Raw genomic sequence first — 14,942 nt, 5'->3', positions numbered from 1 at the left:
GAGAGAGAGAGAGAGAGAGAGAGAGAGAGAGAGAAAAAACTTCTGAAAAGAGGTTTTGAAGAAAAACATACATGACATATTGTAACAACAAAAATGGGTTAAAAAAGGTAAAAATTCAAGCCCTTTTCTAATTATAGGCATGTTGAAATTTATTTAATTATAAAGCTGTTTTAAATTGTTGATTATTTTTCATTACATCGAATATTTAATAACTTTTTTCAAAATATTATATGGAATTGATTTCTTGATTGTATTGGATAGCTTATAAATATGTAGCTTTGTTTTATTTGCTTTACATGGACTATTATGAAAATTATATTTTTTTTCTGATTGTGATCCCAAAATATTAGTTAACTAATTATTAGTTTATCTATTAAATTATAATGTTTTTGAGACATTAATGCATCTTATTTACTTCATACAAAAAGTGAAACAAATTAAATAGATCAATAACACAGAGATAGAGGTTTTCAAGCCTTTATTTCTGTCAATTCTTATGATTTTCCTCTTAGACTTAAGATTACATCAGACCAAAACATTTTCACAAAAGAAATTCAGGCTCAATATGTTCAATACCTGTGTAGATATTATATTCAAAATGTACTTTTGATCTAACAAAATGACCAATTGTAATATATATATTCTAATGAATTGAATATGACTGTTGATCAAAAAACTAACACAAAATAAAATTTGACACATGAAGAAACCTGCCCTGTTTGTTTAAAACATATAAAACATATATTAGAATGTTATCTAGGCTGTGTAGACCCATTCCTCCATTTGAGGGGCTTACATTCACAGGCAGCTTTTCATCCTTAAACTTATTGGGATTTTAAGCCTGATATGTAAAGCCTTTGAGAGCACCTCCCGCCTAATGATGCTGTTTGAATTTTTCAGAAATGATACTGCGTTAAAAACGAATCAGAGAAGAAAGGAGCTGGAAATCTAATCAAAGCAGAATACCATTACAGCAAACTGAGATGGCAAGCCAGGAGGCGTTGCCAGAAAACGAAAGTGGCTGCTGCACCATCGCTCTGAAAAAGAAAGAAGAAGCATTTTTTTTCCCCCATCATCCTTACTACTTTAATTTGATTTTATTCTAGACATGCAGCCGTTACTGGTATCTGGAGAGTGATCGTTTTTCATCTTGAGTCATTTGAACTGTTGGCTGGTTGGTTTACACATAAAAAGAAGAAAAAAAGACAAAACCCTTTTTTGGAACCAGTGAACAGACCATACCAACGCATTACAAGTTCATGCTAACCACAGCACTCCTCAGTGGGGAAGCGATCAGAAAACCCACGAGTTAACTATTTCCATCATCTGTCAGGTGTCTACAAAACTGTAAAAAAAACTGCTTTCTAAATTCAATTGTTGTTCATTCATTTTCCTATAACAGAGATAAAATCCAGAGATTGAATTCATTGCATTTTTTGAGCAAAGAAACTAAAAAATAACAACAAAAAGCAGCCTTTTAAACTGTGAAATCCTTATTTTCTTGTTTGCATCTACTTCCAGAATCAATAGCAAAGGAAAACGCACACAAAATACCCTAAAATAAATGTTTTTTTGCTTATTATTGCAAATATATAACTTATATCTAGTAAAAAAAAAAAAAAAAATCCATTTCATTGCCTCATATTTAGAAAGTTTCAAGTCAGATTTAAAATCACCAATGTATAATAAAATCTCAATAATTTTCATTTTCAAGTGAAAAAGTTTGGAAGAAAAGTATTTTAATGGAAATGCCAGGGTGAGAACTGTAACAACCCCAATCCAAACCACCTCAATCTTCGTTTGAGTGATCCAGGAACCACCTGCTGTGAAGAAGATCACAGCATCTATTTATATACTGCTTCATTAAAACATCTGAGGTGGGAGGTTTTACAGCTTCCATATTCATCTTTGGACATTTATACAGCCTTAATTTTCCTGATGCTCACACAAATAGATTTTACTCTGAATTAGATAAGCTATGTTTGACAGTCAGCTGTTGCAATTTAGAGGAGGAAGATGGTCAAGATCCAGATTTATCACCTGCCAAGAGCCGCAGCCAACAAGCTGGGGTACACCCTGAAAATAATACGGTGCGTGCAGGGCATTGTTGAAGACTGAATAATCTCTCCAGCAGCCATGCTTACTACAACCCATGTCCAGCAGAATCTAATTTGTTGTGCATTGATTTAATTAATTGTGGGAGACATGACAGATTACATCACCCCTGTAGTAGATCATATTAACTCTCATTGAATACTGGGGGAAACTGAGGGATCAAGCAATTTAGATCATAAAATGGAATGAAATCTTGCAAATTACAGTTTACAAAGACAACAATGACACAAACTGACTTAATGTGCGGATTTAACTGTGGCAATGCACATATGCATTTATCAATGAAAGCACTAATGTGGCTGATTACTTTAGAAAGACATATGCAGCTTTGCAGAGATGGAGAGAGAAAGAAATAGGAGGGCAGGAGTGACAGAGAGGAGAAAATGAAGAAAAAGGGAGGAGGGATTTTGCTTACCCCTGCGAGCCTGTTTTATCTTGGGGCTCAGCATGGTTACCGTTGCTGTGCTGCTCCCTCTCACAGAGACATGACTGCATCCCTCTCTTCACACACTAACCCTCATATGCAAACCCACTTAGCGCCTCTTGCAGCAGCCTCACCCTGTTACACCTCATCCTCTCCGAGCATCTCACTATGATTTTATGCTGGTACATGCACACAGTCAAGCATACACACACTAACAGGCACTTAAGCATGCGCTATCCTCCTCCTCGTCTCCCCTTGTTCCTCTCACTCCTGGTCTCTGTCATACTGCCCTGATGTGCTGTTGTTCGCTCATACCTAAAGCCCAACCCACTCCCTCTCTTTTCCCTCCCTATCTTTTTCTCCGCCTTTTGCAGCACAGTTATATATCAGTTTCTCACCTCCTATAAATATGTCCATCTGTGTGTCCTATATCTGGTTACCTATTGCTTAATGTAACTTCTTTCTATCCTCTACCACCTAAGGAGCCCATGGCATTTAGTCTGATGTTTGCCTGAAGCAGAAAAACCTCAGATCAATACATCTGTATTATTGGACATGTTCTCAATACCAAATGTTGCAGAGGCGGTAGACATGACATTACAGCGACCACTTCATTTTCCTATTCTTATACTATGCAGGTTATACTGTGAATTTTTTTTCCAATAAATAAACTATTAAATTTCACATCCCCAACAGCTCAAACCCACAACAGTTTTTGAAATGGCCATTTTTCCAACCAAAGTTGCTTGCATTATGTAGGTCATATCAAAACACAACTACAGGGAGCCTTTAATGCAAATTAAAAGGCAATGCACCTTCTACAGAAGCTAAAATAGCACCCAGTATTTCAGGAAAGAAATCCCAAACATTCATCTTCCTGGACATGTTCTTTAGCTCACTGGTATCCCACAGTGTCTCCAGGGAAGAAAGGATATGAAAATATCCCACAGCTGAGTCCACCAAGTTATAATTCATAAAAACAAGCAATGTTTCACAAAGTGAACATTTTGGCAAAGCTAGTCGCTACTTTGTTTATACATGATACAAGCTGTACCATAAATATCTGCTTGTGAATTTGTTCCTTTTGTGTGGCCCAGTAAAAAGAGTAGTTGTCTTACAATCTGAAATTTAAATTCCAGGACCGGCATGTCAGTGTGCCTCTTTGGTAAGACACTAAACACTGTTGCATAGCGATCTGCAGGTGTATGAATTATGCATTCGCAAGAGCGTGACTGGTTGAATGAGGCTGATATATGTAGGAGTTTAAATGATCATCAGGGCTAAAAAACCTATACATTAATATAGATATATATTAAGCTATATATATTAAGCTAGAGAAATGTAGTCATTACCATGTATCGTTACCTCTAATCAGCACCAAATGCCAATGTTTTAACAAATTGCAACAAGGACTGCCATTTCCCTCTCTGACTTCTTTTCAACACATCCGACCTGATCAGCAACTGCGTTCCTGCTGACTGTACCCTAATCTGTCAGCTGCTCTGAAGACACCAAGCTACTCAAACTCCTTTGCTGTGTGATAAAGATGGAGGGATCCATCCTCCTAATTGTCCCTTTACTTCATAAACAAGCAGTACTTTATGTTGGCTTGAAAAAAATCCTTGTATTTCATGGTTGTGAAGTCCCAGAGAACTGTCCCTTTAAGTTCAGACCACCATACTTATAGGAACTGAGGGCCCAGTAATTTTGCACTTGGCAAGCATGAAGCCATTCAGCTCCCCCTAAATCTGATTGATCAGAATCTCCTTTTTTAACAACTTAACTCAGCTTTTTAGTTTGTCAACTGATGCTTTTTAAATTGTCTTCAAATCTATTCAGAGTATCGCTCTGAAAGGACCAAGAGAGGATATATTCCATTGGTGCTATCACAGAAAGCTTAGGAATGCTGCTTTTGGTGGTTTAAAATCCTCAAGAGATCATTAGTTGTATAAATGATAAGTTGAAGTGAAGTTTCTACATTTACTTACACTTTTTTAATCTGTTGATTGCAAAAAAGATTTCCATCATGCCAGGGCTTTAGTGTACAGTATAAAAGCACACCTGTAAGGCTCTGGGTGTTGCTTTAAATTAATATTCTTTAAAACAAAAATGTTTTCAATTCTTTATCTGGTTGGTTCGGAAAACAATATATTGCAGTAATATTCACACGAGCAGAAGCCAAATAAAGCAGCAAATTACACAACGCCGAGTCTTGCATGTATAACCTTCAAAAGAATAGATATCTTTTATTCACACCGATCTCAAAGTGAGGTATTAAGCCATAAAATGAGTCAACTTGGGTAAATATAAAAAGGCGACTGGTGCTACAATCGCAGAAGTTGCAGGCTAAAAGTTTAATATTCAAGTAATAATGGAAGATACTTTACTTTTCATAAACTGAGATGTGGAATGAGGAAGGTATATCCTTTTAATAAGATGCAAAAAATGTAAACATTTGATATATTTCCCTTTTTCTACATAACAGCTTATATCATTTGACTTTTAATTAAGTAATTCTGATGGCTTAATTCAGTCCCAGAAAGAAGGTTCTGCACTAACTTTTTATATATAAACATAGAATTTACTTCTGTAAAACATTGCTCATTAAAAACAAGTATAGTTCGTGTCAATCCTAGTTATGCTCTGTGCATCAACAACAGCCAGGATCCTGACTCATTCAGGCTGAGGTTTACAGTCTGGCAGAAATGGCTACTGTTCTCAGAGGCTCTGTAGTCTGTGTGGTCGAATCCACAACACTCAGGGGAGAAATGTTCTTGTTTCTTGTCGGTTGAACTGAATATGTGTTAAAATCTATAAATGTTTTTTCATCAAGTGAGAAACACAAAAATGCAGAACAGAGAAGTTGTTAAAACAGAGAGCTTTTGTTTTCAATACTTAATAGCTGAGCTCATAAATTAAATGGCTTTATTGAGGAATAGAATTAAATCATTAATAATAAAACAATTATTACTGTTATTTTTTTTAAGTTATACTTTATTAGACCAATTAAAAAGATAACCTTACTTGATATAAATATTTATAGAACCAAATAAAATAACTGAGCGTTACCTGCTTGTTGGTTTGGATATTTACTGAGCGGAAGAGTCCTGGATGACTTCATGGCAAAGAACCCGTTGGTACAATATGTCCTTTTCAAATGGGACCATTTCTGAAGCCACGACACAGACACAAAAATCCAGTTTCAGGGCCTAAATAATGTCGATTCCCAAATCGTATTACTTCTCCAGATAAACAAGCTCTAAGCAACAACTCAAATGATGTTCACACAGAGAAAGAGCACTATAGTCGCTATAATTAACACAAATAACACGTGGCTGAGGAATGCTGATGCTAACAAACTAGTAGAAGGAAGTAGAGCCTGTCATGCGAGTATTACTTGCCATGTCATTCTGGATGGGCTCTCCAGACAAATCCTGATGTTAAGACATTGTCCCGAACAGCTGCTCTGATTATAAGTGGCCATTTGTAAAAAAAGAAAAGAAAAATCCTACTAAAAACAAAACTCAGTGTTGGATGAGATGCTCTCCTGTTGTCTCCCTCCGCTGAATCATCCAGAGGGGAAGTAAGATGCCTTGATGGAGAAGTGAAAACTGATGACTTGAAAGAAAATTATATTATGGGTTTCTCTCACTTATGTTATTACTGTACATTTCTCCTGGCTCCATTTAGCTAAACCCGACGGCTGCTGCTCATGATGCTTTATCGATATATTTCAAAAGGCAGGGGCACAAGCAAATCATAAGCCTCACCAGGCCTGTTTCTCTCAGAGTTTCAGGAAAGATAAGATACATTCAAAAAGGAAAACATTTTAATAAACATAACTGCACATATAAACCTCAATACACATGACATCCTTTAAAAAAACAAACAAAATCAAAACAGGTTTTTAGGATAGAACACAGCAGCCACAAACCAGGTGTGGATTTAAAAATGGCGAAACACATACAAGTAAAACATTCTATATTTTACATATATAAATAATATAGTGCAAAACTGTGAAGTGGTTGATAAAATGACTCCTTTTCAAAATAGTTAACATGAGTTTTACATAAAAATCATTAGGTATGGCAGATTTCTGTACTTTACTCTGTTACCTGTAAATAAAATCTGTTGCTGCCTTCAGAAGTAACCAAATCAGTCACCCAGTGTGTAATTTAATCTTAGTAGAAATGCAGCTGTCAAGGTCTCAGAGGTTTAACTCAGGAAGACCAAGGAAAACACCAAACAGGACAGGGGTATAGGAGTTTTGGGAGGTATAAAGCAGGGACATGCACAGCAGGATGATAATTCTCATCAAAGAAAGGAGAGTTATGGGAAAAATCCTATTAAAAAGACTAAATAACTGTTCACATACACCTAAGATCCTGAGTAACCCCATGTGTTAGAAGTGCTCAATCAGAGTCGAGAACTAAATACAACAAAGGATATGTGGTTAATAAAGGTTCCTGGTCAGATATAAGTTATTCAACAAAATGTAATCTTAAGGGAGCTGAATGGAAATAAACATAAAAAAACAGTAAAGATATAATACTCCCCACTGTATCTGTCTATTGCACAAGGTCATAATAAGATAAAGTCAATTTTGTGACTGAAATTCAACATTATGTAAAGAAAATTCAAGGGCTATGAATACCATGGCAACTCAGTTGTAGGGAAATACTTTTAACAGCACTTCATATCAATAAATATGGTCTGCTCCATCACATCATTGGATGAGAGGCTAAATCCCATTACATGATGAGCTACTCACACAGTCCAGACAAAACAGCCTCAGAGGGGTGTGGGGACCATCATCTATTACCTGGAAATATGGTCCTGTGGGACATTTAGGAAATTAACACGTTTAACAGAATGCATTAAATATTACGTCTCATTAGCAGGAGCAAAGGAAACCTGATGGTTGGAATGAGCTTAAAGGATAAAATTAGAAGCAAAGTCTCTCAGTGCATCTGTTGGTTAACTACTATCGCAAGCTTGCTCAGGGGTTAACTAAAAGTTTTGCTTATGGGATACATTTCTTTAAAATAATAACATTTAACGTATAACAGAATTAAATCAAACACATAAAAGAAGCAGTATAGAAGGCCACTAAAATGTTTAGTCATAGTTATTCAGTAAAGCAGTCAGAATATTTGCTGGTAAATGTACTCTACAGCCAGGTGTATGTTTACGGTTCCTTGGTTTTCATAACTTTTACACTTTTCCACATTTCCAGAGCTCCTGTTTAGTCTAAAGCATAAAAACAAAACTTTACTTGATTGCATAGAAAAGGATTTTACATTGGACTGAATGTAAATATGGAACCCTGCAAAAAACTGAAATAAAAGACTAAAGGAGATGGAAAAAGAAAAACATACAAAAGTAAAACTAAAATGAACGTTGGAAGGAAAGGATGATCGAAGTTTGGAAAATAGATTTAACAAATAAAAATTTAAGAAAAGAGAGAGTAATTTAAAAGAAAACCCAGAAAGGGCAGACGTTCAGCAGATGGAAGAATTAAGAGAATTTCTTTCCTCATATGTATCAATATTTTTTTGTTGTGTTTTGGCCTTTGTATTCAATCTGTTATCCATTTCAAAATGATGTGTTTTATGTGGTTTAGATTTCAAGCTTAAGTTCTTTTAGATATAATCTGACTTTGTTTTTTGTTTTTTTATCTCCTTCTGTGCACTCTGTTAGATTCAACTTTGTTATTCCTTTACAACCCTGTTTCTAAGTCACTTTGTTTCATTTTTATTTCTTTACTCATTTCTGAACGGGATTATGTAATAGGATTGGTCTGACTGATTTCTGTTTTGTGAGTCACGTCTAGCAATTCGTCGTATCAGTTTTTCTAACCACTTTGTGTCTTAGGTCAGTCCCAGCTGCTATCAGAAAAATCTACATTAAAATCATAAATAGCAATGGAATCAGCAAAACATTATCATTACATTTGAACAATCTGAAGCTTTAAATCTGGTCATGAGCAACAATGCTGAGATCAACAGGACAGCTTTGTAAGAGTCGAACCATCACTTAAATGTCTATGGCATTTTTGTCTTCTCTATTTTGTCTGAGGCCAACAGATTTGCGTCCCTCGAGTACAAAGGCTGCTACGACCGCCAAGCGTTGCCCCAGTGGCCTCTGCTTTACGTCAACCTCACCGTGAATAAAATAGGTGGTCGTTCTGGCTGAGATGGCTTCAAACTGCTCAGTCAGAAGCCACGCCTCCCACAGGAGAGTAAGTGCATTCATAATCATCAACACTACAACCCAGAACTCCTCTCCTAACAAAGTGAGCCACATTGAGAAGCTAAGACTGGCCTCTGGCATGATGCCGTACAGGTAACTTAGCCCTGAGGCGATGAAAAGAAGATGGGCGGTCACCAACGAGAGGATGAAGACGAGGAAGAGTCTGTGGTTCTCCCGGCCAATGCAGCGGTTGAGGAAAAGGCAGTGATGGTCGTAGTCTAAGATGCATGCTTCACACAGTTTACAGTGCTTTGTATAGTCCGGCTGGAAAAGCTAGGAGGAATGCAGGGACAGGGTGAGAAACAGAGCAACAGAGAAGAAATCCACTCAAACATCATCTCTGGGTTAATATAGAGTACTTTACCTCACAGTACGGACAGAACCTGTGAGGGCTCTGGTTGTTTTCCACCAGGTCAGCAATACAGGAAAACCGAGGATCTGCATCTGCTTGATCTAAAACCCCGGGATCCTGAGTCAGAACCATGTAGAAGAGACTAACCAGTATGAAGAAGTGGACACAGGACACCTGAGCGATAGTGCTAGTGGGCCACACACATTCAAAAAGTCAAGGATGTAACCGTCTGTTCTAATTCGCTACACTGACTTGTAAATTACCTGAGTAAGTTGCTATTGGAATGTGTCCTGGTGTTTTCATGATGCTATGCAATCCTAGCCTTGTGAGACCATCCTGATCTCGCGAGCTTTTAAGATTTCACTCGCTATTCAGTCTGGAGATTCTCCGTTGAAGAAAATTTAGAGCCGTTCACCAAACGAACGTCCAATCAGCGTTGGCTTTGAGGCGGGTTGAGGTGTGATGCAACGAGAAGCGAGACAGTTCAGTCTAAAGAACATGGCGGCTTCAGCCGATGAAACTAGCGTTAGCGTGGCTATCGAGCAAGTTTTATCGGAATTACAGAGTATTTCTTCACTGAAAGAAGAGCAAAACACTGCTCTGGAGGCTTTTCTCAGAGGAAAAGATGTTTTTGCTCTTCTCCCGACGGTTTCGGCAAGAGTTTGATCTATCAATTGGCTCCTCTTCGTCGTCGCTCTGTTACGTCATATGCTTCGTTGATCTGATTGGTTTATTTGGCCCGTCTATCACCAACATAGGCCAATCAGCTAACCAGTATTTTCGCCCCTTCCCAAAATTACTTCAACGGAAGGTTTCCAGATGGATATGCGGAGCAAATCCATCTGGCGGAGTCAGGTTAATGCAATCTTGCATGGCTTACAGGAGAGAAACAGACCCGCATCACCAAAGAGCCTCGACCATGCTTAACAATAGTAAAACGTGATTATCCATAAGCTCATTTTGTGTCTCATACCAAACCCACCAGGAACACCTGTTGTTGACGTTTTCTCTTAGTACAATCAAAGCACATGCTTCCTGGTCCCAGTAGTAAATAGCAAACACAGTTTAGTTTCATGATTGAAGGGATGAAAATTTATTTGTTCTAAAACATTTATTATGAATATCTTGGCAAGCCTGGATGGAACCCTTTTATAGCATTTCTTTAAGAGTGAGCTTTACCGCTTTTTTTAACTTGCTCTCCCCATCACTATATATGGATGTGTAAAAAAGTCGAGCCCTAAACTAGCCTTTTTAATCACATTTCCAGTTGCAGGTGAGCTTACTAAGTGGGTAGCTGTTTTCTTACTTAAGAAGATCCCACATGTCTTGCTCGTTGGATATGTTTTCTGTCGCACTTCAATAAAGTAAAATCTGACTTGTAAAAATGCATTTTTACTCACTTTAGTTGGTTGAACTCTAAGGTTTATAAAGAACAATTGCATACAGAACATTAAACTGCAAAACCTTTAAGGAACAATTCCTGCAGATTGAAGGGAAATGTTTTTTTTTCTTTTTAAGGTACTTCTTTTAAGGATATTAGGCATAATTCTTCCACAGAAGCACACCAGGGAATGGATCACACCAGCCAGTAGCGTCCCCAGGTATATTGGATTAGCTAACCTAGGGGAAAAAAAGATGAGATATGTGACCTGGGAGCTGACACAAACAACAGTTTGGTTACCTACCACCGGATATTTGACATGTGAATACCTCTGGAACGAGGTCATGCGGTGATACTGAGTGAAAATGCTTCTGGCCAGCCATGGGAAGAGGAGAGCACAGACAAGGCCCCCATAGCCTCCAAACATGGCTGCTATCAGCAGGATGGCAGCTCCACTAACAGATGGAAAAAGCAGCGTCCAGTAGTATAGCGCTGGAAATTAACACAAAGAATAAAATTACTACTGACAAACAATCCTTGTTGCTTTATGTTTAAATAAAAAAAATGACCAACTAATGTGACATGTACCATCAGATTCTCTGGGCTTGTGATGTATTGGCTCGTTTATGTATCGCTTTAGCAGTTTGGCAAGTTGCTGATGTCTAAAAAAAAAATGTAAATAAAGGCTGTCTATCACCATCATGAAAGATCTTTAATTACATCAGGAAATCTCAGTTTGTGAAAACGACAATTCTACCTGAAGGTTCTTCCCTGTTTGCAGAGATCCAGTGGGGTGAGGCCGCTGTAGTTCCTCAGATGAAGCATAAAGCAGCCGGTCTTCTGCAGCAGAGTCCAGCATACCTCTACTGCGCCCCTCTCTGCTGCAACATGGAGCGCTGTTGCTCCCTGCTGGTCAACTGCATTCACAACCCACCGCTACACAAGAAAAGAAAATGCTGTCTCTGCAACTGCTTTACAGTTTCAAGCTTCTTTTAATCATGGTTTACTTATGAGCACCACAAACTACAAAAACTTACATGTTAGAGTAAAATATAGATTAATTAAGTTTGTTTAACAATAATAAAGCTAACAGCTAAGAGTGTAGAAGGTTGAAACATGGCCCCTTTAGTGTATTTCATACCTGGTCTTTGAGCAAATAGCGAATCATGTCTAGATTGCCGGTGGATGCAGCGAGGTGAAGAGGGGTCACCTTGTACATGTCAGTGTCAGAGAATCGGAACATTCCTGTCTCCCACAGATAGTGCACGGCGATTCTTAGAGAGATGAGCAACAGTTAGAGGATATGTTAAAAAAAAGACACAAAAAAACCAAAAAACTAATTTTTCCTTGCTTACATGCTGCCCCCAGTAACTGCATGATGCATGGATGTTTTCCCCTGCAGGTCCACAAGCCGCAAATCTGCACCGTATTGCACCATTTTATGCATGTTGTAGATGTTTCCCTGCCTGTCGATGAAACACATGCAAAAGCAAAAACAAAAAAAAATACTTTGAATGCTTTTGTGTGTTGTCATGTTATTAGCACAAATCTGAAAGTTTTGTATTGGAGTTTTATGCAGGGGAAAAACACACCCTAACACAGAATTTTAAGATGAAAAAAAAAAAAAAAAGAATAACAGACGAAAGTTTTTACAAATAGCTTCAGTCTGCTTTTTACCGTATTACAACCATGGTCAATACTTAACAGAGATCAGTTTTGCAGCATCCACAGTTTTTTTGCACATCATTTTAAAGTGGCTCAAACTCAATCAGGTTTTGTTATATAAGATTTTCAGTCAGAGTTTTAGCTGTTCTCAGAGGTTAAAGTTGGAAACAGAATTGAATTAATAGTTTTCTAGTTTCTGGAGGGTTACCTAGTGACCTTCCAGGTTTGGATTCGGACTTTGGGAGACATTTTTGTGTGTCCTCTAATAATCTCAGTTCTGGGTATCAAGAAAATGCATAATCAGGACTGATGGCTGTTGCTGGGTGTTCAGTCTTGTTGTCGCACTAGACCTTAAAAGAATACCATGTCTTTATTTCAAAACATCAATTTTTTCATCTCAAAAACACCAACTCGATTTACACCCCAACACGATGCAGCCACCACCGTGTTTACCTGGTCTACATGGCCGGTGGTAAACTGTCTTTGTTTTATCAGCAGTTATTTCTTTGACAATCCTATTTTAAAATCTATCGTTTCATTATGCTGCCTAATAGCTCTCCATAGCTCCATCCCTGATATCTTTAGGCTTTTATTGGTCTTTAATATGTTACTTGTTTTAAAGATGTTAAGAAAGTAGCTTTGTTCTCCCACTTTGTATAGTATAATAAGTGTTACCTTCCTTATATGCAGCTGCAGGACTGATTTATGCATGTACTCAGCTCTGTTTACAACTGCAGGCTGTGGGATGGGATGTTTGGGTTTATTCCCGTTTAAAATATTTACCAAAGTGGCTTTCTTGTACAATAAAGGCTGTTGCCTGCACTGTGAAACAGGTCATACAGTAAATCACAGGTTTATACTGCATGCCCGCCTTGTCTTACAAGTGCTGATAGAGTGATCGTTTTCAAATCAAATCTCCAAGATTCTCCTAGATCTGAAGTGCTGTGCAAGTTTTTATGTTGTTGATGGCTTTATCCAGGATTGCAGCGATTTTTTTGTCACATTTGTAGGCATTTTGTAAAGCCAAAAAGGTAAAAACATTTCAGTTACCACTTCATCAAACTTAACACCCTGTGCGTTAAATATGTGTTTCCTGACATGTTGCATAAAAGTAAGACAAGCTCAATCCAAGTTCCATTTTACTTTCTTGTAAGAAGCACTTTGAGTAGTGCCATTTTATGATAAACAGCAAAATACACGTAAGTTTGTGGTTTGCAATCTGACAAAATGTGAAAAAGATTAATGGGTTATGTATGTAGCTTCAACATACCTGCAGGCAAAATGAAAAGCAGTCTGCCCTGCATCACATGTAACATTGGGGTCTGCACCAGCACTGAGGAAGAAGTCCACTAGGGAGCGGTTTCCATGGAGGGCAGCATAATGGAGAGGGCTGAATCCACCCCAGCCTAAATAAACCCATGCACATGAAAGACATTCTTCTTCAGGTACAGAAAAATATATGGTTACAAGGCTTTTCATGGGTTTAAGCCTGCTTCAACTCAGTTGGAGTTTGTGCTGACCAGCTATCTATCACAAGAGCTGCATCACACAGTAGGCTGCAGCAGAGGAGAGCTCTTCCTGGCAATGACACAAAACCACACATGGACCCTCTGGTGCATCATCCTCCATGCAGAGAAGCTGTGCAATGACAGCTGTGTTCCCCTCAGAAGGCTGCATAATGGAGATTATTCACACGTGCCACAAACACAATGCAAAACACAATATAGACAAACCAGAGAAATATAAGGAAGAGGCTAAAGGTTGATGACAGGAAAACAGAAGGTCGTAGTAGCAGCCACTTTGGAAGCATTTGGAGGATTTCAAATCTTTAGTTTACATTGCATGGTGTCTTACCCTTATGCTTGAGGATTAATCGATCATTTTGCACGAAAAGTATACACTGTTCAACATCTCCTCTTTGTATACAGTCAAATATGTCTCCACCACTGTCGTCGCACAGCGGCATCGCATGCGTTGCACCAAATCTGTCCTCTTGGATTTCCATCGAGAGGAACTGCAGCAGAAATCAGCACCCCGGGAAAAGCAGCATTACATCATGATGCGAAGTAGGACGAGAGATCATTTTTCCCAGCAAACTGCAAAAGCTTTCATTGTGTTTAGCGTTAACCGCTCCCTCGGCCTCCTATTGGTTGAATCAGGTCACGTGATTTACAGATACATGCAGGGAAAGGTCACCAGAGGTCGCTATAGCAGCACAGGATCACATGTAGAGAAATTCCTTTATTATGGTGAAATGTATGGTTGATGTGGAGGACCAACTCTGCTATATTTAAAAATAAATACAGAAATAAATAAATGCTCAATAAATAAATAAGCATACAATTAATTGCCCCCCAAAAAAGTAGGAATTAAATTATACCGTGAGACATAAATGCATATATCTCTTTTAATTAGCTTCTTTATTTATTCACCTTTGTAATAATTACCTTATTTATAAATTGTCCGTTATAATCTTCAACCTTATTTATTTATTACTTAAGTTTTTAAGTATTTCCTTATGCGCATATGATAATATTTTTGTCTGTTTTATTCTTCCTTTGTATTTTTTTTTACCCTATTTATTTCTTCAACGCTATTTATTCCTGCCTGTCGTATTTATATTTCTGTATGCCTTTCTGCCTCATTATGTAAACGAGGAAGGGGGGTGTCTTAGAGGGTAAAAATAATATAGACATAAATATGGCAGAGTTGGTCCTCCATAGATTTAAACAATCTGATAACTAAAAATACAG

At 37.8% G+C, this 14,942-nt stretch overlaps 2 protein-coding genes across 3 annotated transcripts in view; both read right to left on the bottom strand.

Annotated features, from left to right (window-relative positions):
- The window catches only part of arhgap22 (Rho GTPase activating protein 22), a 21,213-nt gene extending 15,012 nt beyond the window's left edge, over positions 1 to 6,201 (bottom strand). The window contains exons 1-2 of one of the 2 annotated variants that reach the window (XM_015377651.1): positions 5,941 to 6,201; positions 5,609 to 5,708 (exon numbers count right to left, since the gene is read on the bottom strand). In XM_015377651.1, the coding sequence (XP_015233137.1) occupies positions 5,609 to 5,708; positions 5,941 to 5,943 (103 nt within the window). In that variant the 5' untranslated portion in view covers positions 5,944 to 6,201. Of the gene's footprint in view, positions 1 to 2,530; positions 2,837 to 5,608; positions 5,709 to 5,940 lie in introns of those variants that run through there. The other variant, XM_015377652.1, reaches the window with a different exon arrangement.
- A 149-nt stretch (positions 6,202 to 6,350) lies between these two features.
- LOC107086600 (palmitoyltransferase akr1-like) lies at positions 6,351 to 14,316 on the bottom strand. Its single transcript, XM_015377654.1, has 10 exons — positions 14,044 to 14,316; positions 13,460 to 13,595; positions 11,880 to 11,990; positions 11,666 to 11,798; positions 11,282 to 11,460; positions 11,113 to 11,186; positions 10,854 to 11,016; positions 10,681 to 10,763; positions 9,156 to 9,346; positions 6,351 to 9,064 (listed from the first exon to the last, which is right to left on the bottom strand). The coding sequence occupies exons 1-10, from the start codon at positions 14,192 to 14,194 to the stop codon at positions 8,576 to 8,578; spliced, it is 1,710 nt and encodes a 569-aa protein (XP_015233140.1). The 5' UTR covers positions 14,195 to 14,316; the 3' UTR covers positions 6,351 to 8,575.
- Between the last annotated feature and the right edge of the window lie 626 nt (positions 14,317 to 14,942).

This window comes from Cyprinodon variegatus, unplaced genomic scaffold (assembly GCF_000732505.1).
Source record: "Cyprinodon variegatus isolate N-32 unplaced genomic scaffold, C_variegatus-1.0 Scaffold157, whole genome shotgun sequence".
NCBI lineage: Eukaryota > Metazoa > Chordata > Actinopteri > Cyprinodontiformes > Cyprinodontidae > Cyprinodon > Cyprinodon variegatus.
This window is presented reverse-complemented; position numbering and strand designations above follow the sequence as displayed.